Source organism: Sparus aurata, chromosome 3, assembly GCF_900880675.1.
Source record: "Sparus aurata chromosome 3, fSpaAur1.1, whole genome shotgun sequence".
In the NCBI taxonomy this organism is placed as follows: domain Eukaryota; kingdom Metazoa; phylum Chordata; class Actinopteri; order Spariformes; family Sparidae; genus Sparus; species Sparus aurata.
Window position 1 is genome coordinate 6,536,502 of NC_044189.1, and position 24,738 is coordinate 6,561,239.

The 24,738-nt window shown below is 43.4% G+C and overlaps 1 protein-coding gene across 1 annotated transcript in view; it reads left to right on the plus strand.

Moving 5' to 3' along the window:
* The first annotated feature begins 11,828 nt into the window (after positions 1–11,828).
* Positions 11,829–24,738, plus strand: part of erf (Ets2 repressor factor) — a 36,743-nt gene continuing 23,833 nt past the window's right edge. Inside the window, exon 1 of the mRNA XM_030412291.1 lies at positions 11,829–12,598. Coding sequence (XP_030268151.1) covers positions 12,577–12,598 — 22 coding nt within the window. The 5' untranslated portion in view covers positions 11,829–12,576. The remainder of the gene's footprint in view (positions 12,599–24,738) is intronic.

Below are 24,738 nucleotides of genomic sequence, written 5' to 3' on the forward strand. Positions count from 1 at the left end.
AGCAACACGGCTAACAAGCTTCATGTGTCGAATGTGTATGTCATGTTACGAAGCCCAGAGGAAGAGCACCACGTTCTGAAGCCGCATTTCGTTACGGCCAGACCGTGCGATAACATCGTCACGTCCATAAGCTTACACTGAAACGAGCCTCTGACCGTCACAACCCGGCAAAATGACTCATTTCACTGACAGAACGGGAGTCATTCAGTCCAATAAAATGTAGGAAAATCTAGACGAGCTGCCATTCAAGTTAGCAGAAGGCTCTTTAGTCTCTACGGGCCCCACAGCGCAGAAGATCGAGGTAATTTCATAATCGGGAAGCTTTCTTGGCTTCAAAAACAGGTCCTGCCTCCAACGCTGTGTCCAGATTTAACACAACGTTGTTGCATAAAACCCTCCTGACTGACCTCAGCAGAGTTCAAACCTTGTGCCCCGAGGTCCGGCTGGAAGAAATTCTGCGAGATGTTGGAGATTATCTTTTAAAAAAGTCGACCCCGAGGCTGCGGGGTGAGGGAACATGATTGATGAATGAAACGTAGTGACACGTTCGCGAGTTCTCCGTTGAACCGCAGACGGCGTGTTTCTATACCGAGCGGGGTTGACGCAGCAGTCTGGGTATTCGGAGGGGGGGAGTGCATTATGGGAGGAAGCGGCGCGTGGTGCCAATAGGAATAGGAAGAGGGAGTTCCTCCAGAGATAGACGGAGGAGACTGTTAACACATAGACACGGCGCTCTATATAGACTGACACCGTTCCACACATACCTCGCTCTGCGTCCTGCCAGCTCACACTTCGCTCCTTCGCTCCTCTCGCCGGCGTACTCTCCCTCTCGGGTTTCCCTTACTCATGTCCTTCTTCTTCTTCTCTCTCTCTCCATTACAGACTTGGCACCGGGCCGCAAATAGGTCAAATATAACTCTCACATTCCTCGCCGCAGTCGCTCTTCCTCCTCAAGGACTGAATGTGGCCTCTATCTGCCTCCTCTCTCTCCACATTAAAGCTTTATTGGATGTGACTCCGCCGTCTCTCTCTGACTTGCACCTAATTAAATGCTCACTTTTTTTTTTTTTTTAGCTCCACTTGGCCACAGTGAGCGTTTGAGGATATCCAGGGTAATTCATCATGCAAGCGCAACAATCTGCGGCGGTTCATTAGCGGGAGGAGGAAAAAACGGAGTTACAAAACATCGCTGGAGCGGTTATCGGCCTGCTAATCAGGATGAGGGTGTGCGGGGCGGATTCGTGAGATTTAAAGCGCTCGCTCTTGATTTCGAGTGCACTCTGTCTCAGAACACATCCACGTTTGATTAGCTAATTTCATAATGCAAGTTACTCCCAACAAAGTGCAGCCGCGCTTGCATCTTCAGGATGTCTTGGTAGAGAATATTCCTTCCGTTTCGGAGCCGACGTCCAATCAAGAGACAGTCTGGTTGGACCTCCGCTCTGTCGCCTGTTGCTCTCTGCGATCATTAATGCGCCGTGTGATTGATAATACTAGTATACTGAGTGAGCACAGATTGTTTAAGCTGACGAACGAAGATCTGCGGCTTCGTCCACACTGAACTAAGAGGCCTCGTTGTTCCAGTAAATCCAAAATGGTGACAATTTATTGAATAAGTCGGTCTCAGTCTCAGAAACATCAGCTCAGTGCAGATCAGTCTTTCTCAAAGTGGATACCACCGGTAGATTCGGTGAAATGTCATGTTTTAAATTAAGCGTTTGGCAAAGTCGAGCGTTTTGTGTCCATCTGACGACGCTGCCCGCGCAACGTATTTACGATTTATGTCCAAAATGATCCTCTGTTGGTTGTACGTGAGACTAAAGTTCTGCAGTTTCGGAGCCAGACGCTGTCACACTGATGTCTCCAGGCTTCACATTAAGATGGCGACAGAGACAATGATGAGCGAGCAGGCTCGGCTTGTTCTGCCAGACCGTCATCTGATCGCGATATGATTTGTAATATCCTGGTGAGGCTGACTGATTTTTTTGGGGATGTTGGGAAGTTAAAACTTTGCCTCTCAGTTGTTGTTTTCGTTGGTTCAAGTGGTCGTCGGTCTGAAAACGCTTGAGGAACGCTGGTGCAGACGGAGGGCCGAGGAAAAAAAATGTTCGAGTGGATGTCATTAGTTTGGATCAAGTCAAGTATTCTAAACAAAAGCTGTGGTATGTAGCAGCGCAGATAGTTTTGGTTTTATTTGAGTTTTGAGGAAAATCCTCACTGAGATTTCTGCAGCAAACCGTCTGAACGAGGCATTATTGTGTTATTCCAATGATTTAGATTCCAATTTTTGACGACTGTCCTTCCCTTGTTGAAGTAACACCCGTTGTGTCTTGATGATGACCTGAGCTAATGTTTTATCATCACATGTTCCGACACATAATGGAATTAAATAAAATAGAAATCACAGATCGATTTGCTGCTCAGATCCAGTTCAGTTCTAAGATTCGGAGTGAATGTAGTTTGTTGCGTTGCTAAGCTATCGTATCATCATTAAAATGCACTTTATTACGTACAACTGTAAGTGAACGCCTCATCGTTTACATGGTGTTAACTCGGCTGTAGTTGGCTGTCAGATTCATTCCCAGCAGCTTTTTATTCACAGCTGAGTTCGGATTGTTATTTTGTAGCGACGAGGTGATTCATGTCCGAACTGAAGTATCTTCTGGGGAAATAAAACAAGAAAGAGAGACGACATTAAAACAACAGGGAAAGAGACGGAGAATGAGATTGAGGACTGGGCTCCAGCTGGACTCAAACCAGAGGCGATGTAATTCCACGTGAACACCTCGGCCTCCGCGGTGTCCCGTACGTTATCTTTACTCACTGCGGCGGAGAAAATAAAGTCACACTTCCTCTCCTTTCACCTCCGTGGTGTTGGGCTTGAGGCTGATATTTGATCAGTCTTGGTTAAAGAAGATCATTTTAAAGCTGCCCCTTTAAAAGAGCGACATCCCTGTAAGTAATATCGGCGCTGCTCCTCGGTGACTCAACACCTTTTATGAGCTGCAAACATCCGTCACGCTCACCGGTCTGAACTTGCATGTCCACGCCGTGTTTGCGCTCTCGGAGGACTGATTCTGACGTCTTCTCCTGTTGCTGCTTTAACAAACCGCCACTGAATGATCAGCTCGGGGTTGATTGATGTGGAATGAGTTATATAAGAAGTTATTCATTATGCTGATACGTGTCGGTGTGACTGTATGCAGATGAAGCTTCTCCTCCCCGAAATTCAAATGAGCCTGAAATGTCCCCCGTGACCTCCCGTAGCCTAATAACAAGCTAATGGAAAGAGCTCTGCCACCCCTCTTTCTTTCCTCTACACATTTGTTTTCCTTTTCAGGAACCCCGCTCTCTCTCCTCCCCCTCAACCTTCCCCTCTGTAGTCCCCCTCTTTCTTTCTCGCTTCTCTCCCCTCCTTCCCCTCCTCCTCCCCCATTTTCTTCCATGGCCTCATCCTCCCCTCTCTCCTCCGTTGCTGTCCCCCTTCTCCCTCTCGTCCTCGGAGAGAGCAGGAGCGTGTTAATCCCATTACATGTGTGAATACCAGCTGGAGGAGAGCGGGCGAGAGAGACGGACAGAAAACAGAGAGAGAGGGGGAGGCAGAGGGGGAGGCAGAGGGGGAGACGGGAACAGAGAGTGTTTGTGTCCGAGTGTGACTGACTGCTTACTCCACGACTGTGACTGCCTGATGCAAAACCCCCTGATGCAGTGACGTTTACAGTAACATCATGAAGTACATGACCGTGTGGTGTGGGAGTGTTTCGGTTCTCAGCAGAGGAGGACTTCGTCACACTCATTCTAGAAATGTAGATTATTTTTTTTATTTGCGGTTGTGAATCCTTTTACAAACTTTTTACTGACGTATCCGTGTTCACGTTAAAAACCGACGGCTGCAATTTGAGATTAAATACATTTCTGCTTAATCTGTCGAGCCTTTTCTCGTCTGGAATATTGTATTTTGTCCACAACCCAAATATATTCAGTTCACAGTCGGAGAGGAGGAAAGAAACCGGAAAACTTTAACATTTAAGAAGCTTTTTTCTCAAATTAAATGACTCAAACCGATTAATCAATCATCAAAAAAGCTGATTTAATAGTTGACAAATAATCAGTTAATCGTTGCAGCTCTAGAAAAGTGTTAAAGCTCTCTTCTAGATTTTAGTGCACACTGTTCACTTCGCCTGCAATCAAGAATGAATTCCAGTGACAGTGTTTCGGGACAAAGATCTTCATCAGCACCGAAACAACGTTATTAAAATTCTTCGTCTTCTCCTACGCACCTGTCGATCCAAGTTTTACCCTGTGTACTTCTAAAAACACCCAAACTGTCGGAGGAAGTTAGAGAAAATATGTATAAATTCTCTACGTGCAAAAGACTATCATCCATTGAATGTCCAGTTTTAATATTCCCTCAAAAGAAATAAAAAATAAATAAACAAAAATGGATGTTTAGGGCTCAAAGGTCACACTTAAAGATTGCAGATTGACCAACTGAATACCCCTCGTCTCACCCTTCCCAACAGTGGCTTCCTAAAAACACTCTCGCTCTCTCAAGAGCAAATATTAATCATATAATAATAATATTTGGTTTGTCCATTCTGGGAACTGTAGAAACATGGTGAACTCTGTGGAAGACAAAACATTAAAAGGTTCATTTTAAGGTTTTTTACACCAAAACGTAAATATGAACATCAAATTCTAATTCTGCCAATAGATCCTCCTAAATGCTTAACACTGTTTACTGGGATACGTGTTTAATTACAGAACATAAGTAGATTTTGTTTTTACTTTATCTGCACGTACGTAAAACATTTCTGGAGCTCGTCTGGAGTAATCCAACTCTCCGGGAGCCCAGAGATCCTTAACTGATCTGGGATCTCTGGGGACGTAGATAACACCAGACAGATATTTTGGTTGTTATTTACTCTTTTAAACACTCAAGCTACTTTAGTTGTTTGGGAGAATGACGAGAAGCTCTCCAGAAACATTTTGTCGACAACGAAACTTCCATCCGCACGAGTGCGAGGAGATAATCACTAAATCTTAACGCTGTAGCTGTTCGTAAACTGTTTCGAGCTTGTTTATATCCAGTTGTGTATTTCAATGCATCACACTTTGTGAGTCCATCGTATGTTTTTTATGTAAAGTATAAATCAGTAGGGAGAGAGCAGCAACTAAAGCTGTGGTGGAGACAAACTGATATAAAAAAAAAGGAACAAGTACCTTTAAATTATACCTGAGTAACATTTCCCTCCTCTGAATTCGATGAAGGTGAAATTAAAGCACTTGTTTTGACTCAGCTCGGACCAAATGTTCCCCTCTTCTCCAAGTGTTTTTTTCACACCGTTTTAAAAAGACGCTGTCCGTAGCTTTCAGCTTGTTGTTCTGGTTCTGACGCGGCCCGGCTCCTCTTTGTGATTCAGGGCCAGTTGCTGGGATGTCGGGGAGCCGATGAGGCCCGCGAGCGAGACAGTGCAGACAGGCCCGATGTGGCTCCTGAGGAGTTCAAGCGCCAAGAAAATAAACAAGCCTTTTGATCACAAAGGGCCCATTCACTCCCTCTCACTCTCCCTGCCTCACTCTTTCTTTCTCTCCCTCCCTCTCTCACCCCCCTCCCCCTCCACTTAGCCTCTGTAGTTTCTCCTCAGCTCTCCTCTCCTGACCTCTATGCTTTTTTTTTTTTTTTTATCCCTTTCCCTTTTTTAAAACCTCTCCACGTGTGTGTCTTCCCTCCGTTTTCAACTGTCTGTTCCCAGATCCAAGACTGTTGTCCTGCTTTGAGACAGACAGACAGACAGACAGACAGACATCATCTGACCAGCCAGGGGGCAGACAGGCAGACAGACAGACAGAAACACACACAAGGGCCTCCTTATTCCACAAACATACGGTCATGGTGCAGCGCAGAGGAACACAACATGGAAAATGTCCTCATCACATCCATCTTTAGCACCAAACACGAACGGCAGAAAACTTTCCCCTCCGGCCACTCAGACGCACGCTGCTGTCACGAACACACTCGGCTGCCTCATTTTGACTCGACAGCTGAGTGTGTGCGTGTGTGTGTGTGTGTGTGAGAGAGAGAGTGTTTTCTTATGCATACAGATGGAGCTGGTGTGAAAAGGCCTCTCCCATTACAGTTGTGTTGCTGCTCACTCTGGGTGTGGCTCGGATACCATTTGCCCCCTCAGGCCTGTTTTCCATTTTAAAAACAAGCCAGATTTCCTCGAATAGAAAACACTTAGCGACAGGAAACAAAGAGGTGAACGCAGCCCTGATTGGGGCTCCGTTTTTTTTTTTTAACGGGGCAAAACATGAAAAAATACCTCAACTTCACTCGACACTTTAGATTTCAGGCCTAATTCACAACACAAAGGTGCATTTAATGTTTTTCCCCCCACAAAATTAAAATCCTGCGGTCAAAATGAACCCAAGTAGATATCACTTTAAATAACGGTTAACATTTTTATATTAATGTTTGTTCTATTTCCAAACTAACAAAGTCAAACTTGAGTAAAAGTAAAGTTATTATGACAAAATATTACTCGAGTAAAAGTGCATAAAAGTTTTAAAGGCGCAATATGAAACAAATCTCCCTTAAACGTTAAAAAAACCAGTTTTGACGTTATTCCAAACATGCCTACGTGTTACGTCTACGTACGTTAGCACGCTAACCAGCTAGCCTCAGCCTGTCCCGTCTCATAATACGAGTCAGTGTTCCCAGTGTGGATTGCTAGCTGCACGGCTAACTGAGCTAACCGGCTAATGGCAGCTACAGTCAGTACTTACTGTTACTGACATGCTTCTCCCCATTTTTCCAGAATCAGAATCAGATTTATCACCAAGTAGGATTTTACACCAACGAGGAATTTGTCTCTTTTATATGCAATATAAACAGACACAGACATAGAGTGCAAGATGATTGATACATAAAGACGGAGGAGCCGTACAGGAACGTGCAAAAAAGATCAAAAATAAAACAAAGTGACTTAAATCAGTGGTTTCTGTCGTGCAGCAGCATTTACGTCTAATTCCCACGGATCAGATGTTTGAAAACATCCTTCATTAATCCTCAAATCATTATATTTCTTCATCATTAACCAATCACGGGTGATTGATCGCGCCTGTTTACTGATTAGGGTCATTACCACCTCGGTAATGAACTGATACCGACTCTGGTGATCAATTAGTCCCCAATCACTCCCCCAATTCACACGTATGCAGTCGTCAGATCTCCCGCTGAGCTTTTGTTGGCGCTGCTTTCACATGCAGCCGGTGTCTGAGCCCCTCCACCCCGACCGGCCCGTCGTCAGACACTCGCCCCGCGTCCCTCCTGCTTCTTCCACAAACTGTTATTCCCGCTGGTGAAGTGTCGAGACGGTGTGGAAGCAGCTCGGCTTGAAGTTCTGCTGTGAGTGAAGAACTGTGCTTAGAAATAGAAACAGACACTCACCACATTCATCACACCGCTGAGGATGAAGTCTGACAGCGACAGAGGGTGACATTTTTTCCCCAATCTGTTCCGTTGCTTAGGAATTGTAAACGAAAAGCGGGAAGGTAAACACAGCGGCTCTTATCTAATACAGCGACAAGGAAGACTTCCTATTATAGGCAGAATCAGGTTAAATAAAAATTTGTGTCCCAACTTTAATATTCTGAACTACATCTACACATAGCTTTCAAACAGTAACACATTCGAATGATTGCTGATTTAGACGACAGGAAAAAAAAACAACCAAATATCAAGACGGGATTGTTTCTTTACTTATATTAAGAGATTTTGGAGTATATTTTTAAAATTTAGACTTTAAAGACTTTGTAAAAACTCTGCCGGTTAAAACAACTATTTCTTAATAGAGGTTTGGTTTCCTCTATGTTGGCATCAGACGTGAATGTTTTGCGATGGCCGAGGGAAGATGTTTGGTCTAAACATCCTTCTGTTAATCTCACAGACACGTCGTACCCTCTGATGTCGTCACGCTCAGCAGATCAGGCTCTACAGGACCGTTCACGCCTCGCTTCTTGGGGTGTTTGTTCTGACGTGTCCTCAGGTGGAGCAAAAGGTCAGCGGCAGTGCAGAGGGAGGACGAGTGACAACGCTCTCAACATGCACGAGCGGGAATAATTAGTCCGTAAAGCTTTTTATCTGCAGCAGACTTGTCGAAGCAGAGAAAGAAAAAGTGTTACTGATGACGCTAATGATGAGTCCGCTCTGTTAAAGTGTCTCATGACGGCGTGACAGCAAGCACATTACGCCAGGACCCTGACACTACAGCAGCGACATGAAATTCAGCCACGTTTCATTTTATTATTTAAGTACTAATCTAAACAAATATTGAACTTCTGGTTTAAATATCTGCCTGTGTTCTGTGTCTCCAGCAGTAGTAAACTGAATATATCTCAGGGTTTGAAACTGTTGGTCACACACACACAAAAAACAAAGACGACATTTTTAAGACGTGACCCTTGACCTCTCATAATTATCTGAGCTTTAACGACTACATGATGAAATCATTAAAGGAAAAGCTTGAAATGCCTCTTACCCAGCAACTGTGTGAACACATTGATTCAACTAATTTCACTTTTTACACTAAATTTTTGAAAAAGGACGTAAACATGTCTATTTATATAGAAACACACAATAGTAACTAATAGCGACTACTTTTTCCACATCCATGGAGAAAGTCACCAGACTCCCTTAAAAAATCACTAAATTCTGTGAGTTGTGGAGTTTAGGGGCACTTTATCAACTTTGTGAAACGCTGTCTGCAACAGATTCTTAACTGTTTGGGCCTTCTTGTTAATTCGGCAAATGTTATACATGAATATATTTCTTTATTTGTGTAAAAAATAAAATAAAGGGACAGTTTAAAACTCAAGACTTCTTCTATACCTGAAGTGCATCTTACCTGTCAGCACTGATTCAACTGATTTCAACAATTACACTGAATTTATGAAAGAAGACATTCTATTGATGATAAGCATGTCAGTTTTTACAAATAGAGTAAACTATAACAAATAAAGGCTACTTGTTGACGTCCATGGAGAAAATCACCAGACTCCCTTAAAAAATCACTGAATTTTGTGAGTGGTTGCGTTACGAGGCATTTTATAAACTTTGTGAAACGCTGTCTGCAGCAGATTCTTAACTGTTTGGGTCTTCTTGTTAATTCGGCAAATGTTATACATGAAGAAATTTCTTTATTATAATTGTTTTGCGGTGTGTTTGAGTGTAGCTTTCTAGCCCAGACACAGGAGACACGAGATGACGCGACAGTCAGCTTTTGCCGTTGCTAGTTCGCGGATTGCGGACGGTTAGCGTAGCTTAGCACAAAGACTGGAAACAAAGGGAAACAGCTAGCTTGGCTCATAATTAAGATAACAAAAGTCTGCCTCAACTTAGATATTAAGTTTTAGTTAGGGAGCTTTAGAGAAGCTTCTTGGCTGATCTGTCTCCACCTGCTTCCAGTCTTTATGCTAAGCTAAGCTAACCAGCTGCAGGTTGTAGCCTTGAACCAACCAGACAGACATGAGGCGCCATATTTCCAAAAATGTCAGACTGTTCCTTTAATATAGGAAAGTCATGTATGCCCACATGAATCTGTGGACGTGACTGCGTGGTGGAGGCGGTGATGAAACACCACACGGAGGCAGGAGGAGGAGGAGGAGGGCTCAGGTAAAGAGAGGAGGAGGTGAGAGGAACTTGAGGAGTGAGAGAGCACTCGGAGGAGAGGCAGAGAGGTGTAGGAGGAGGGAGAAGAAGAAGATGGAAGGTACAGAAGTGAGGAGGATGTGAAGGGCCGAGGCGGAGGAGAGGAGTAGGAGTGTAATGTATGGGGGTACCGTGAGGAGGAGGAGGTGGTGGAGGAGCAGCGATGTGACAGTGATGAGATGTTTTTGCTGTTGTAGCGTCGACGTTATTGTGTGTGTGTGTGTGTGTGTGTGTGTGTGTGTGTGTGTGACAGTGTGACATGAAATACTTCACCCACCTACTGGCCTTCACTTCCCACACACTGCCACTCAGAGTAAATGAACAGGAGCAGAGGAGGGATGGATGGATGGATGGATGGAGGGATGGAGGGAGAGTACAGTGGGATGTCTGATTGTGTTGAAAGAAAGAAAGAAAGAAAGAAAGAAAAAAAGAAAGAACAGGGCTACCTTCAGTCCACACACACTTGTTCCCTCCACTTCATTTCCTTGCAGCCTCTTCAGCTCAGCGCGCTCTCTGCTCTCCAGTTCAGGCTCTCGAGTAATTACCGCTCCTTTCTTTCAGCTCCCTCTCTGTGCTGCCTCCTCGGAGCTGATGTAAGTGCTGAAGGGCCCTTCATTAGAGAGGAAGAAAGGAGTGTGGGAGAAAGAGCTGCGTGTGCGTGTGTGTGTGTGTGATGCTAATAAGCGCCTGATAGGCTACAGGCTATGTCCTCTTATAATTATAGCGTATGTAAATCTCAGAGCCTCGCCGGCCACCATCCTCTCCCGTGGGACCGGGCACCTGTTGATTGGCCTTTCCTCGTCCCGTCTCCGGGTATGAATGACGGATGGCGGCTCCCTGGCTGCCTCGCTGTCGCAGTTTACAGGTAAACACGGCGCCTCCATCACCCGCGGCGGTGACGGGTCTCCACAGCAACGCCGTGACGCGCCAACCGGGAGCGAGCGCGGGGCGACAAACTGGTGGAGGCAGCAGCGAGCGGCCGGTGCTCATCCGAGATCGTCTATTGAGGCGATGCGTCACTCGGACAGTAAAATAAAATGGACAGGTCGTGAACAAAAATGTAATCCAAGCAATAAACCAGCTAGAGCATGTCTTTATATTCAACTGGTTGGATCCATGTTTGCCACTTGTTCTAACGTGTCAAATAACAGAAACAATAAATGATTTTTAAAGTGGTCATCAGGATCTTAATAAAGTCAGTTATCATAATTTTTAAGCAAAAATTGGTTGTAATAAATGTGTGGATGCCCATATTCATATTAAGTTCTTATGGAGGGGCATTTTCTGATGATTTAGGAAAATTGAGAAAATTATTCAAATATGAGAAGATAAAAGAGAAGAAGATAGATCTTTAAGTCAAAGGTGTAAATAGTTTAGTAATAGAAATATTTGTCATTATTCTATGTTATATTATTATGTTTTTGTCTTACTTTTTATTTGATCAACAAGACTAGCTTCAGGGCCTAAGAAGCTCTCTGCAGATCAGATAGTTGATAGGCTATTGATATATTGATAATATAAGTTTTGTCTCATGTGTAAAATTAATCCAAATAAACCTGAGATAATTCAATGGTGACCAGCCACTTCACCTTTAGATTTGGTGTCCTTACTTTGATGTGTTTTTATTATTATTATTCAATATTTGATTTGATTGTTTGATTTGGTTGATTTCCATTCAACAAAAGGTGCAATATGTTCTCAGGACACTGCAGCATAAATGCAAACTATGCAATATTGTTCATAACAAAGCAACAGTGGTTTATAGTGTGTATCATGTTTATCTTTATTATTTATTTTGTTTCTTCTAATCCCTTTTACTGCTGACAGAGAGCTCTGCACAACAGATGCACCTGTACTGTCTATGTTTGTGCAAATAGCAAATAAACCTTTTGAATCTTTTGATGTTATGTTGTTGTTTATTTTGTGCCTATGCTATGTCATTGTTGAAATGTCACTTACACTAAACTGGTCCATGAGACAACAGTATTCCGTCTAAACTGTCCTCTCATCTCACTTGTTGGACTGAGAGGTAAAGCAAACTTCTGACATCATAGACGATCTTCGGCAACAAGTGGGCGTTGAGTTTCTCTCCCCCTCCCTCCCTCCGTGGGTCAGCGTGGGCGGCCCCGTGTGGCAGGAGGAGAGCGAAACACGACACCCCGCCAGAGGAAGGGGGGGCTGAGAGAGAACACGAAGTGAGTGAGTGAGTGGAAAAAGAAAAAGTCCGTGCCGGAGAACGAGAGGAGCAGAGAAAGAACAGAGTTGGCTTTGGAGGGTTTTTTTGTCCTCTCTCTCTCTCTCAGAAGCGCCGCCGCTGTTTTGACTGTCGGTGAGGAAGAACGAGGATGATGATGATGAAGATGTGGAGGAGGAATCGACCATGCGACATCGTTTCAACAAACGGGATGAACATTTAGACTCGTCGCATTCCGTTGCTCCAGGACAGACCGACGGCGGCACGACTCCCTGCAAACTTCGACCTGCGCCATTCAGACCCGGGCGACTGGATTTCGCCCCAGAGGCTCGGGGCAACTTTTCTCATCAGAAGCCCCGCTCTCGAAAACAAACACCGCGGCGCAAAAGTTTTTCCAGCACGTAAACCGGCGTGTCGAGATTAAAACAAAGAAGCTCATGTGAAGTTAGCGGAGAGAAGGAAAAAAACAACAACTTTTTTAAAAGCCGAGCTCAGAGTCGCGGCAGGTTCTTTCTAACGAGCCACTTGTGAGAACAACACCGGAGGAAGGAGTGGGGTGTCACTGCTAACTTCGCTAGCTCACTCGGCTAACGGCTAGCTAACTAACGTCTAAAGTTACGAGTCGACGTGGGAAAGTGACCGAAGCAGCACGCCGAAGACGACAACAAAGATGAAAACCCCGGGGGACACGGGTGAGTTGACGGCCACACTTTTTAAACGCACTTTTTCGAGTCGCCGCCGTTGTTTTTCTTAAAATGCAAACAACAGCGCTTTAGCTTCGGCGGCTAGCTGCGGGTTAGCACGCTAACAAACTCTCCGCTCCAGGGAAAGTGTGACAAAATTATGGCGCTAGGGTGGATCCATCCGAGGCTCCTGTTATTGTTTCAGCAAAGCGAGAAAAGTGCGTCCTACTCACGACCACGTTGCTTTTCTAGCTCTTAATGCTATTTTATTTAACCTAATTTCCACGACATTTTAACTTAAAACTGATATCTGAAGCTACAATGTTCAACTATTTACAGTAAAGGTGGATTACTGGAGAGTCAGTGTCACAGAGCCAAAGTGCATTGACCCCGGCTGTGATAGCTGTGAGATTCAGCCGAAGCCACCAAACAGGTCTAAACTAAATTTAGTGGAACAGAAGGTTAAATTCAATTCTGCCTTCAACCACAACCACATGTAGCAACTAATGTGTGGCTGCAAGCATCAGAGCCTCGAGTGTAACCACAATACTGCAGAAAGGCGAGAGACAGGCTGCAGAAGAAATCTATACCTCTAAGAAGACACTGTGAGACGGGTTAAATGAAAGAGCAGAGATGGGAAAGCAGTTAATCAACCATCCAGAGGAGATGGAGATGTGAAGGACTGCTTGGATGTCCACTTATCACAACATCAGAGCCCACAGTGAAAGGTAGAAAGTGAATCCAATTGATTGGATTGGGAAATAAACTGCCATTTCAGTTGATAAGAGGTGAACTGAGATGGTTAAACTCCCCTGATAACACACCGAGATGTGTGAGGCTCCAAAATTAAATCAGGAAATACAGTTTGCCTCTTTGTTTCCCGATGTTTGCTCACTGAGTTAAGCTCTCTGACCTTTGACACGTGCGAGAATTTATATCGAAAGGGTTTATCAACATTACAAAACTCCTGCAGGAATTGAAAGGGATTACAAACTCGGAATTCTTTGGCTCCGCTATTTCGAATTCCGCTCATTTCTTCAGCCGTTTTTGTTGTCATCGAAATGATTATGATTTTCCATCCATAACTCATGATTTCCCCCCTCCATTGTGCATTTCAGCACACTTAAACTCAGTTTAGTCAGAAGCCCTGTACGGTAATTTTGGGCAGACAAAGATCCAGTACCCATAATGGATGTTTTAAGAGGGGAATGCCACACCACAACACAACATCATAATTAGAGATATGACTTCTAGATCTCTGCGCTGCTGCAGATAAACTTTTTACGACCTAAAACAATTATGAGAAAACGTTTGCATCTCTTCGACTCATTTGTCACATGTTCCGTAGCCAAATACCCTTTGTAGATATCATTTTTTTGGTGGGGAAATGCAGCACTGATATAACTACAAACAACCAGCGTTTTGGATTGTACATTTCTTTGTTTTCAGGGTGCTTATGTGTGGCTCAACACCACAGAACTTGAGAGTAGAACTGTTTGACGTGACCCAGGAAACAACCCCTTTTGATCACGACCACAGAGCTCATCATGCAGAAAATTCTTAGCAGACGTCGGCCAACTGCACATCCCCGATGTCCGCTAATGTTTTTGTTATTGAGGTCGGACCTTAATTAAACTTTAGGATATTCTTACCATTACATTTTTAGAGAACACTTCATTATGTCCTATTTCAGACATCCACACATTGTATTCTCTCCTAATGGCTTCCATTATCCAGAGGATCAGATTAGCAATGTTATGTTGCACTTCCTTTCAGTTTTAGAATTGGACAGCCTCGTTTTAGCCTCGTGTCACGCAGCAGGCGACAGCTCCTTTTGTCTATTTATAAGTTATTGGCTGGTTTGGTTCTGCTGTTTTTCGGCTCATAGTTCAAACTGTCGTTGGTGTGTTTTCTTCAGCTTTTAAATGAAAGTCGGCTTCGTTTAAAAAGTTTTCAGTAGTTCCTATTTGCTGTGTGATTCACACCAACTTCCCCTGTTACTTTTATTACAGTGGTCACGACTCAAAAATAAGCTGTGTAGCTTTGCAGTGACATCAGTGCTAATAAGGTTTTTCTTTGTGTGGAGACTCGTGTTAATATCAAAGGATCCCTCTGAGTAACCCTGATCTGTATCCACATTACATTATGCATGGAGCTACACAGACCCTTTGTCTGTCCTTGTTGTATTTCCCCGTGGTGTTGGAGCCTGTTGACTACTTTATGTATATATGGGTCACCCTCCACTCTCTTCCTATCAGGAAGTCAGCAGTCTGGCCCCACCAGCTCCAATTTTCCACTTGTGTTACTCCTTATATCAACACAGAGCCACATGTGAGACGTCACAGCTGTAGACGGCCAGCGAGTCAGCACGCTTTGTTGCACCCTCTGTGTGTGTGTGTGTGTGTGTGTGTGTGTGTGTGTGTGTGTGTGTGTGTGTGTGTGTGTGTGTGTGTGTGTGTGTGTGTGTGTGTGTGGAGTGAAAGGAGCCATACATGAGCAATTAGCTGGTGTTAAGTCTGGTGAGGGCCGGGCTGCTGTTTATGACTTTGAGTGTATTTATGTGTTTGTGAGTGTAAATGTGTGTGTGCACGTGTGCACCCATATGTCTGTCAATGCGCGGCCCTACCTGACATTGATGTGGTCACAACAAAGTCACTGTTTGACTTTTACTAGCGAGACCAAATTGCCCTTGAGGAAGACCATTTGCCTGTGGGCAGTTGACTCAGCCTATTGTAATTACAGGAAAGGCAACTAGACGTCTTTATGCAGATTTAAATAGCTCTAATAACACTGGTTAGAGCGACGCTAATGAAGCAAGGGCTCGTTTTGGAACAAAAAAATGACAGTTAGTTTCCTTTGGGCAGGACTTTGTTGTGTTACTGTCTCACCATTATACTGAATTATGCTGTTGGCACCCGCAGCAGAGACGGCACAATTACACTACAAGTTGAAGCCGGCGCGTTTGTCTCAGTGAAAGTTTGAGAGGAGGTGCTGGCGACTGAAGTGTACAGGGATGTGGTGGCTTAGACACCATGTCTCTCTGTGATTAAGTGGGGATTAGTGGTACAATTATCAACTATTATCGATTAATCTAACTATGGCAAGCCCAGGGAGGAGTCTTCCAACATAGTAAGACCCAAAGATTCTTAGATTACCATCATAAATGACAAAGAAAAGCAGCAAATCATAGTTTACCAAAGGGTCTCTATGTAACAATTTGTAGCGATTTACATGTATTAACCACTTTTTTTTGGCCATATGCGAGTGGATTATAATGCGATGTGAAAAGGCGACTGTCACTGTCTCTCTTGGTTGCCTATACAACCCTGTGGATGATTTGTTAATGCTGCTGGACTGGATTTTATGAAGGACTTGGGTCAGACTTTCTGGCATGGTCCCAGAATGGGGCAGGTTCTCGAGTGCCTCGTCTCAGCGCCTCTATCCGCTCCGCTACCAGAGAGCAACAGTAGCTAACGTTGGTTTAGAAATTGAGTCCGCTAACGTGAACTAAGGACCGAACTCCAGCACAACACAGAAGTTCCTAAGAGCCCATTAAAAAAGCTGGAACCAGCAAGATTTTGACAGTTGTGCTTGAAAAATGACTAACAGATGCTGCCTTGTCGCGCTGCTAGTTGAGTATATATCACAGATTTATCAGTATCGACATATATGTTGTCTGATATGTACAGATATTTGTTTTGTACAGAAAGTAATGCAGTGAAGTGTGCTTGGGGTAGCTTATCAAACAATCCCCACAGCACTGATATCGTTTTGGACAATAAAATTCATTGCTGAACTCTAAAATGTCCTGCCTTTATTATCTACATATTTTATCACAAGTTTTTATCAAGAATGTGTACTCATGTATATATTCTGTGTTTTTCACTCAGTTGTTCTCTACTCTTAATTTATCATTATAGTGTTATTATTGGCAGTAAGTATGTTATTTGTGCTTTGTGCCACTGTGCTTTACAATGTGCAAGTCTATCGTTTTTGTGAGTTCCAGTCAGGCCATTAAAATGAGAGTATGAGCCAGGGTCAAGTCCCCCCGATAGATCGTAAATCATCCATTTAGTCCATTTAGCAGGAAAATGCCACAACTAAAAAAAAAACCCTTAATGCCAGCTTGCTCACAGGATGTACCTTCTCCCTGATTTTCCCCCATTATGTGGTGACGGCGAGTGATCAGGTCAGTGCAAAGGTTGACCTGATCACATTCCTGATTACCACTGAGCCGAGCCCGGGCAAGCAGACCCTGGAAAAAGTACAGATGAGTGACGTCAGCATTTCTCTGGTGTGTTGTCAAAGTGGCAGCCCGGGTCAGTGTTGCTGCGATCATCTCTCGATGTTACGGCAGCCCTCTTTTCCTGGAAGTGTGTGTACAGTGGCTTTGGTGACCCATACAAAGCTAAGAGAATAGACAACAGTTTGCACGAGCTGGGACGTGCTGGCCAAACAAACACTGGGGCCTCACGCGCAGGAAAGCCTGACAATCAGCCTGGGAGTCGAGTGTTGATAAACATCCATACCTGCGGTTTTAATTAGCTTTTAAGAGGTAGAAGTTTTGTAAATTGGTGCAAGTAAATCAGAGTTTCATTGTTAGCTGTCCTTCTTCAACTGGTGGTTTTAATTTGTTGCTGCTCATTTTGTCTTTGTGTGTTATGGATGTCTAAGTTTGGAATTAAACCCTAAAGCTAAAGCTAGCAGTTATTTGTGGTACGCAGAATCAGGTGACATTTACAAATTCTGAATACTAAATCTGATTAAAAGCTTAATCAATCCTCTTACACTGTAAAAGCATGAGGAGTCATCAGTCTGAAATGTTGCAGCACAGTAGTTATTTTTGATGAAGTGTGGTAATTACACTCTTTTGTGTACACTGAACACCTACCTTACTCACTGCTGCGAGTACAGTTCGCCTACATTTCCCTGGATGACTTTTAACAATACTCAACTGCTGGAGGCTGTACATCCAAGTGGAAAACCAATAACAATAGATAAAACCCTTTTCTGGAGGAGTATAAATGTGTTGCATCCCTCAAACTAATTGGAATACAACTTGGGAGTGTACTAGAGACAATCTCTGCTTCTTTGATGATGAGTTTTTCTCACAAAATGTTGAGTTTAGACAGAAGCCCTTGCCCTTTGATTGAGAGGCTGACACTGAAGTCTGACGCTTAAGTTGATATTTTTAGATCGCTGAATCAAATTTTGTTGTCATGCCAAATTGTCTACATATGTCTTAAAGAAGTGCAAACCACCTATAACTATTATGAAAGGTTTTAAGTAGGGGGGAGAGTCGACTCAGACTTGAATGTTCCTCGATTCACAACTGTGTGGTTAAATATGAAAGGGTGATATATTTTCAATAGGTAGAGCGTGGACTTATTTTCTTCACCATCGAGTTTGTCAAAGTTTTTTAATGCTGCAATGCGTTTGTTTTAGTCAACTGGTTTCGCTGATACTGCTAATCAACTCTGTTACTTTTAGCCTAAAAGTGATGTGGGGGGGGAAAGTGGTACAAATATATAATTTTGATACTAGTACTGATGCCTTGATGGCAGTTCCTGAGTGATAATTTCTCTTTGAAGCCAATTTTATGAAATCCATTTTAACAAATGCCTCAAGACAGCCAATCACCCAACACTATTTGATTTAGCCACAACAAGAAATGCTGCGCACTTATTGACTCACTGAGTATTATGAGATTAACACTGGTTGTGGAATTTGGTATTAAATGACAAGACTGTTTTCGATACTTGATGGTATCGGTGACAATTTGGCTGGTGGTCTACTTCAAGTTCATCTCGAAAAGGTAATGTTTGCAACCACTGTCTTTTTTGGAGATGGACTACAAGATGGCTCCAACGTGTATGTGTGTGTGCTGTGAAGTTTCTGGGTGCTGCAGTTTCCTTTAACATCGATCTTCTGGGCTGTATCTCTGTGTATATTTCTATGTGGAATTTAGTTTTAGACCTCTGAAAAAGCAGAAATACAGGCCTGGCTTAGACAAAGTGCTTGTTACTCCTTTATCTGTGCACTGTCATTTGTAGAGGACAGACAGCACCTCATGTTCTCATCATCCTTCACGTCTCTGTCAGCCGGCCTGCTTGTTTGGTATCTCTAAGTATTTACGATTGAGTGAATCTGCGTTTGCTCTGTGACTGTCGACCCCAGCAGGGCAGATGAAAGAACAGAGCAGGTCAAGTGGAACCAGCAGCTCGCTTCACTGAGCAGATAAGAAAGACTTCTGCAGCAGGACATGTATCTGTGCAGCACCTGACAGGATAGAGGGTTTCCAGTGTCAGTGTTGCGATCAAATGCTGAATAAGAAGTTCTCTCCTGAACCATTTTGCCATCAGACTAGTAGATCTATCAGGCTGGCCTTCTGAGAGAAGCTTTTGTTTATGAAAAAATGCAGACAGTTTTTTCTTTTCTACATCATCTACCCTTGAAGGGCTTTTGGAGGTTTTTGAATCAAATGAAGGCTGATAGAGGCGGAAGGTGCAGAGGTAGATTAGTTCTTTGTTTGTGGCTGTTTTGTCTGGAGTCATCCCGACAGAAAAAGGTGTGGGGAGATTAATGCGTGTTATGGCTATCATCTGTGGCGCATGGAGAGATGCACCGGTTGGTTTGGCGTCATTTATGGCAAAAAGGATTGAGCTAGGCCTCCACCAACATGTTAGTGAGCCTTTTATTTGCTGCAGAAAAAGGATATGGGGACAGACTAGGTGTGGTCCTGTATGGCTCTGTATAACACTGCCCACATTACCATTGCCACTGCCAATTCTAAAGTAGTTACAACCAAGTTGCTGTCAGAGCAGAAATATCCACCAGATGCCATATGTTTTTAGGGAGTCTGTTTTAGCTGAGAGGAGTGGTTAGATGTAGCCTGCCAGGTTGTGTTCTGGCAATTAGAGAGACAAACAGGAGGTGGCAACATCTAGCCTATAAGGTTTTTTTTTTCTTTTTTACAAATGAAGTGAGAGCACTGACACACATTAAAATGGAACTGTGGCGTTTGTTGGCAGTGTCTAATACGCCAGTGGAAAGTCCTCAGTAAGTAAAAAGTATCGTGATTTAGAAACCAGTTGTAAAATGATGCAAAATAAATTAGATGCCCTTTTTTATTTTTTTTAAACGGACCACCTTAAGCGCCACTGAGGGAAAACTCTGCCAACAGGTTGCAGGGGAAAAAAATCCCAGTTTGGGTTTTGTGGTTGTTCAGTCTGGGTTGATCCAGCCCAGACTTTTCCTGCCTGTACACTTGTTGGCGTTGCACCTGCATTTTTATCCCACACCGTTGATTGAAAATCCAAGTCACTTTTTTTTTCATATTCACACAAATAGGACTCTACTAATACTAATTTCAACAAACTCCACTCTGTTGCCACCTCCTCTAAATGTACCTTCAGTGCGTTTATATTCGCAGACTCCATTAAGGATTAAAGAAGAATGGTAAATACAGCTCGCTTTCTGCGGTGTGAAAAAGTTTCTACGTAATTTTCACAAGAATGCATGTGCATGACAAAGTGGCAAGTAATCACAGTGGCTGCAGGCTACGGGTTGAAAGGAAAGATTGCTGCTTGAAGAAGCGCCCTTATATCCACTTTAATTAAATCCAAAGCCAACACACATTTTCAGCTGGCTCTTAACGCTGTCTGGAAGGATGATTTCTTAACTGATGAAAGGGACAGTTTCCTCAAGCTGATTTTCACTGATTTCGGATTCATAACAGAACGAGTTGGTTAATTTTTACCACGCCCGAACTTTAGTTGAACACATTCCATATTCCCAGAGGAGAAACCAGCATTTGTCTTTCCAGTTGACATAGCAGGTATATGATAAACCTCTCATCAAACCTATCTCACTACAAGATCACTCCCTCCAGGTTTTCAAAGGATGTGTTTTTTGGGATTGTTAGGTTTGTCAGGCGGGCCATCCCTTTCTGATTTATACTCTTGCATACTTTTCTAACTCGACATGATTGCCCCAGCACTTGGAACAGATATGGATTATCATGCCGATTAGTCCTGTCTGTTTTTTACGCATTTCTCCGGGTGTGTTGTGCGTCAGAAATGTGTTTGCAGAACAGTTTTCCTGCTGCTTTCGTGCAGATATCAGGGAATTGCCTTGATATGGTCTGTAGCAGTAATTTTTGTCAGTAAATCCGAGATGTTTGTGTCGCACTTGTCTGCATTTTCACTACCAGAAACAAGGAATTAAGTTTGATGACGTACTTGTATATCTCAGTGTTTTTGCATGGGTCCCCCACCCATGGCTGCTATCATCGGGCAAATCTGTGGAAAAGCTGTGGCGGTTGGACAAAATTGAAAAGTCTGTTACCTGGAGGAACTACAAGAGTCCATGTCCTCATTGTTTCCTGCAAGGTGCCTTGGGTGGAAGCAAAGGTGAATGATGTAATGTTTCGACAACATGAAGTCAGAGCAAGCTGCAGAAGGTTTTGCTGTCTTTGCTGGCAGGTCATTCGTCTTGGATCTTCAAAGTCAAGAAAACCTGTCTGAGTTTTGGAGGTAAAGCAGCAACCAAGAAAAAGACACAAATTCAGCAGCACACAGCCTTTTCTTATCTGTCGTGTCTCCGGTCTGCTGGGAATCTTGTGTTCTTCTCTCTCTTTTTTAAGGCTGTCGCAACTTGTCCCGGTACTCAGTTGGTATCTCTGTGTGGTGTGTTTATGTTTGATGTTGCGCTGTGTGTGTTTCATACCTAAGTTATATAAAAAGTTTGTGTTGACTATAGGCCAATTGCCTTAAGAAAAAGATTTCACACCCCAAACCACACAAATACATACAAGCAGCACATACACTCACACCCTCTCTCTTTCTCACACACGCCTTCGCCGTCTCACACACCCACATTCAGACAAGCAGAGAAGTTTGGTAAACACTTTTATCCCCATAACAGATACACACACGTCTTATATATGCATCTCACCTCCGGGCTGATCAAATAAGAGATGGGTCGATAAGGAGGAGCAGATGTAACGCAAAGGACCTGTAGAAAATGGGGCCTTTAAAGGTTACCGTGTGATAGCGTAGTCGGTTTCAACCAGCCAGCCACACATCATTGTTGACTGTATGTAAGTAAATTGCTTAGCAATGATCCAACCGAAGCGATCAGCCCTTAATGTGGCTCTTCATTTTGGTCTTGAATAAACCATTTGGCCAATCTACACATGTCAGTGATCCATTTATTTATCCCCAGCTCTGTCTCACAACATTAGTAGCAAGTCGTGAGATAAAAATCACATCTCAACAGGTATATGCGCTTCTTTAGGTGGGAATAATTTACAATAACAGCTGCCAAAACGTTTAAAGAGAAAGTAGCGTTCAGGCTTGTCTTGTTAGCTGCTTCAAAGGTGGGCCATAAATTACATTAGTGATAAGAATGGCACCATTTGATCAAGTCAGCGCCAGCAGTCGGCCATAAAGTTAAGTCTCCTTGCCTGTCCTTTCTTTATCACCCACTGGACACACACACACTCAACCAGTAGTCTTTATATAGATTCAATTTAAGCTGAATTCGGTAAAAATCTTCATAATTTAAAGGTTTTATACGTATTTGCTTTGAATATGATGATCTGAATGAGAAAGAATGCAGAATCACAAACGAATGAATAAGATTATTTCTTTACATGTTGAATTTATTAAGTTGAAAGCCGCCCTCGTTGATTTGTTAACTCATGTGACCCATTTTCAGTCCCTGTTGGTTGTTTGAAACCGCCGAGCCAGTGGCAGTGAGGAATGAAAGTCAGTTTAGTCCTTCAGACACTCACTCACTCATCTCGCCCACTCACAGCATGCACACTTTATTAGGGGGCCTGGACCCCCCACATGCCATGAAAATGGTGTATGTCTGTTTTGCATTAACACACATACACACACACAGGCACAAGACACACTCTTTTAATTTTCTCACTACAGCTAGTGAGCGTGGCTTGCTCATTTGGGCTGCCATCTCCCTGCGGTGACGCCGTCGTGCCTCTGTCTTTAATGTTTTTACACAGGGAGCGAGCCACTCAGTCTAGAGAATGGAAGATCCAGCTTTAATGCAATAGACTGAGGAATTAAGACTGCGGTGGCTCTGCCAATGAGGAAAGGCTGACTAACGCACCCAGACATCACACATGTAGAAAAGTCCCTTTCTGGCTCTTTTTACATTTGACGAATTTCTCCTACACACTCATCCAGAGCGAATTACTGTCACTGTGATCGCGCCATAAGCTACAAGTGGTAGATCAACAATATTAGGAGCCAATGTTGAAAAGTAGCAGCTCAGAACCACCACAGTGTTCTGGCACGGATAACAAATAATCATGTTTGAGTTTAGAGGAAAATGTAGCAAAAAGTTTCTTTCTGTTAGAAACCACCTTTAGCATCAGTATGCAGAGCTAAGAGACGAGACATGGTGCCAATGGTGATTGATTTTCAGGGAACAGTTTGAGGTGAAGTGGGCTGTTTTTTTCCAGTTTGAGTCTCCAACAGTTCCCACAGAGAGAAAGTGAAAAGGAGGTTAATTGGACATGTATTTAAAGCATCAGATGTCATTATTAGCACTGTCACTGAGTAATGTCTTGACCAAGGATGCCCAATGTAGGACCTGTGGGCCTAAGTTGGCCTGCTATAACATTCAGTCATAGGAGGGAGCAGGTATGAACCACCAGTGAACTAAATAGTTTTTCTGATCCTTCTGATCCACGTTAAATACAGTTTCTTTCTCAATATCGTTATAAAAAAATCAGTTTTACCGCTATGAGTTGCATCCATTCAGTCACAGCTATCCTCAGTTAACAGGGCCACAGAAGCCCCTGGCCACTTGCTACTGTACATTCATATTATTCTGAGCTCTATGCAGTGAGAGATAAAGATTTCAAGTAGTTGTAAGTTGAGAAAAGGTTAGCTTGGTGCTTTCGGTTTCTACATATTTAAATACAGTTGCTGCTAATTCTGTCTCCTCTGTGTAGACAACACCTAAAGCAAGTGTCCGCCCTGAAAATGTTTCTGTCCCATGTTGCTCTTGAAGTTTCTCCTTTTTTCCCCATTAAAAGTTTTTTCTTCTTCCAAATCTAGATTTAAAGGATTGAGTGTATCGTATGTTGTAAAGCCCTCCCGAGGTAAAATTTATGATTTTGGACTATGCAGTATAAATAAGTGACTTGACTTCTCCTAGCCAAGAGAGTTAATCAGTGCACAAATATGCACATTCCTGTCTGATATTTGCTCTTGACACACTTCGATGATAAAAGTCGCTATGTCATTACTCTGCAGATCTAGAGTGTATTTATAATAAAAAATGCAGAACAGACTTTTTGCAATAAATCTTCCTGGTTGAGCGGAACCTCGAACATTGTCATGCTGCTTGTCCTACTAGTTGTAATCAACAGTGGAGCCTCTTTGTCTGTGTGGAAAGATGCTGAAAGGAAAGCGGCATTATGGGAAAGAAGGAGGGGGAGAGGCAGGAGGAGCAGATGAAATTTGATTGGCAGTGAGTATGAGAATGAGTCACTCATCCAGCTCCCTGGATTTGGAGCTGCGGGCCTATTCTGGGCTGCGGTGACACGTGTATGTGTGTATGTATGTGGTTGTGTGTGCGCGTATGCATGCACACAAGTGTTCACATGGTCCAATCCAACAGCTGAAGTCACCAAATTTTCGTTGTTGGCTTAGCCACTGTGCGTGTGTGTGTGTGTGTGTGTGTTGGAGGAAAATGAAAGTAGTCTGGCGAGCAAACCACAACATAGAAGCCAGATTTAAACGCAGATATTTATCATCTTTCTCTCCTGCTCTGAAGTCCCCTCTACTACACTACCACAGTGTTTATCACCCCAGCTCCATAGTGGCCTCCATCAGCTTCTGACAACTTATAAGTTGTGTGTATATAGATTACTCTCTGTTCATGGTCAGGATAGGAGTCTAGTAGCAGGAACATGCGTCCATGGATGGCTGATTTCAGGGCATGTCTGTCAGACTGACGGAGGTGCAGGTACAGGGCACCTTATCTGATTATGCAGTACTTGTGGGGAAAAGCCATTTGGATAGATTACACGTATTTACCTTAGAAAGAAGAGATTAAGTTTGGTTCATGGTTACATTTCCTGTTAGTTTTTGGTTAATTCCTCCTGAAACGAT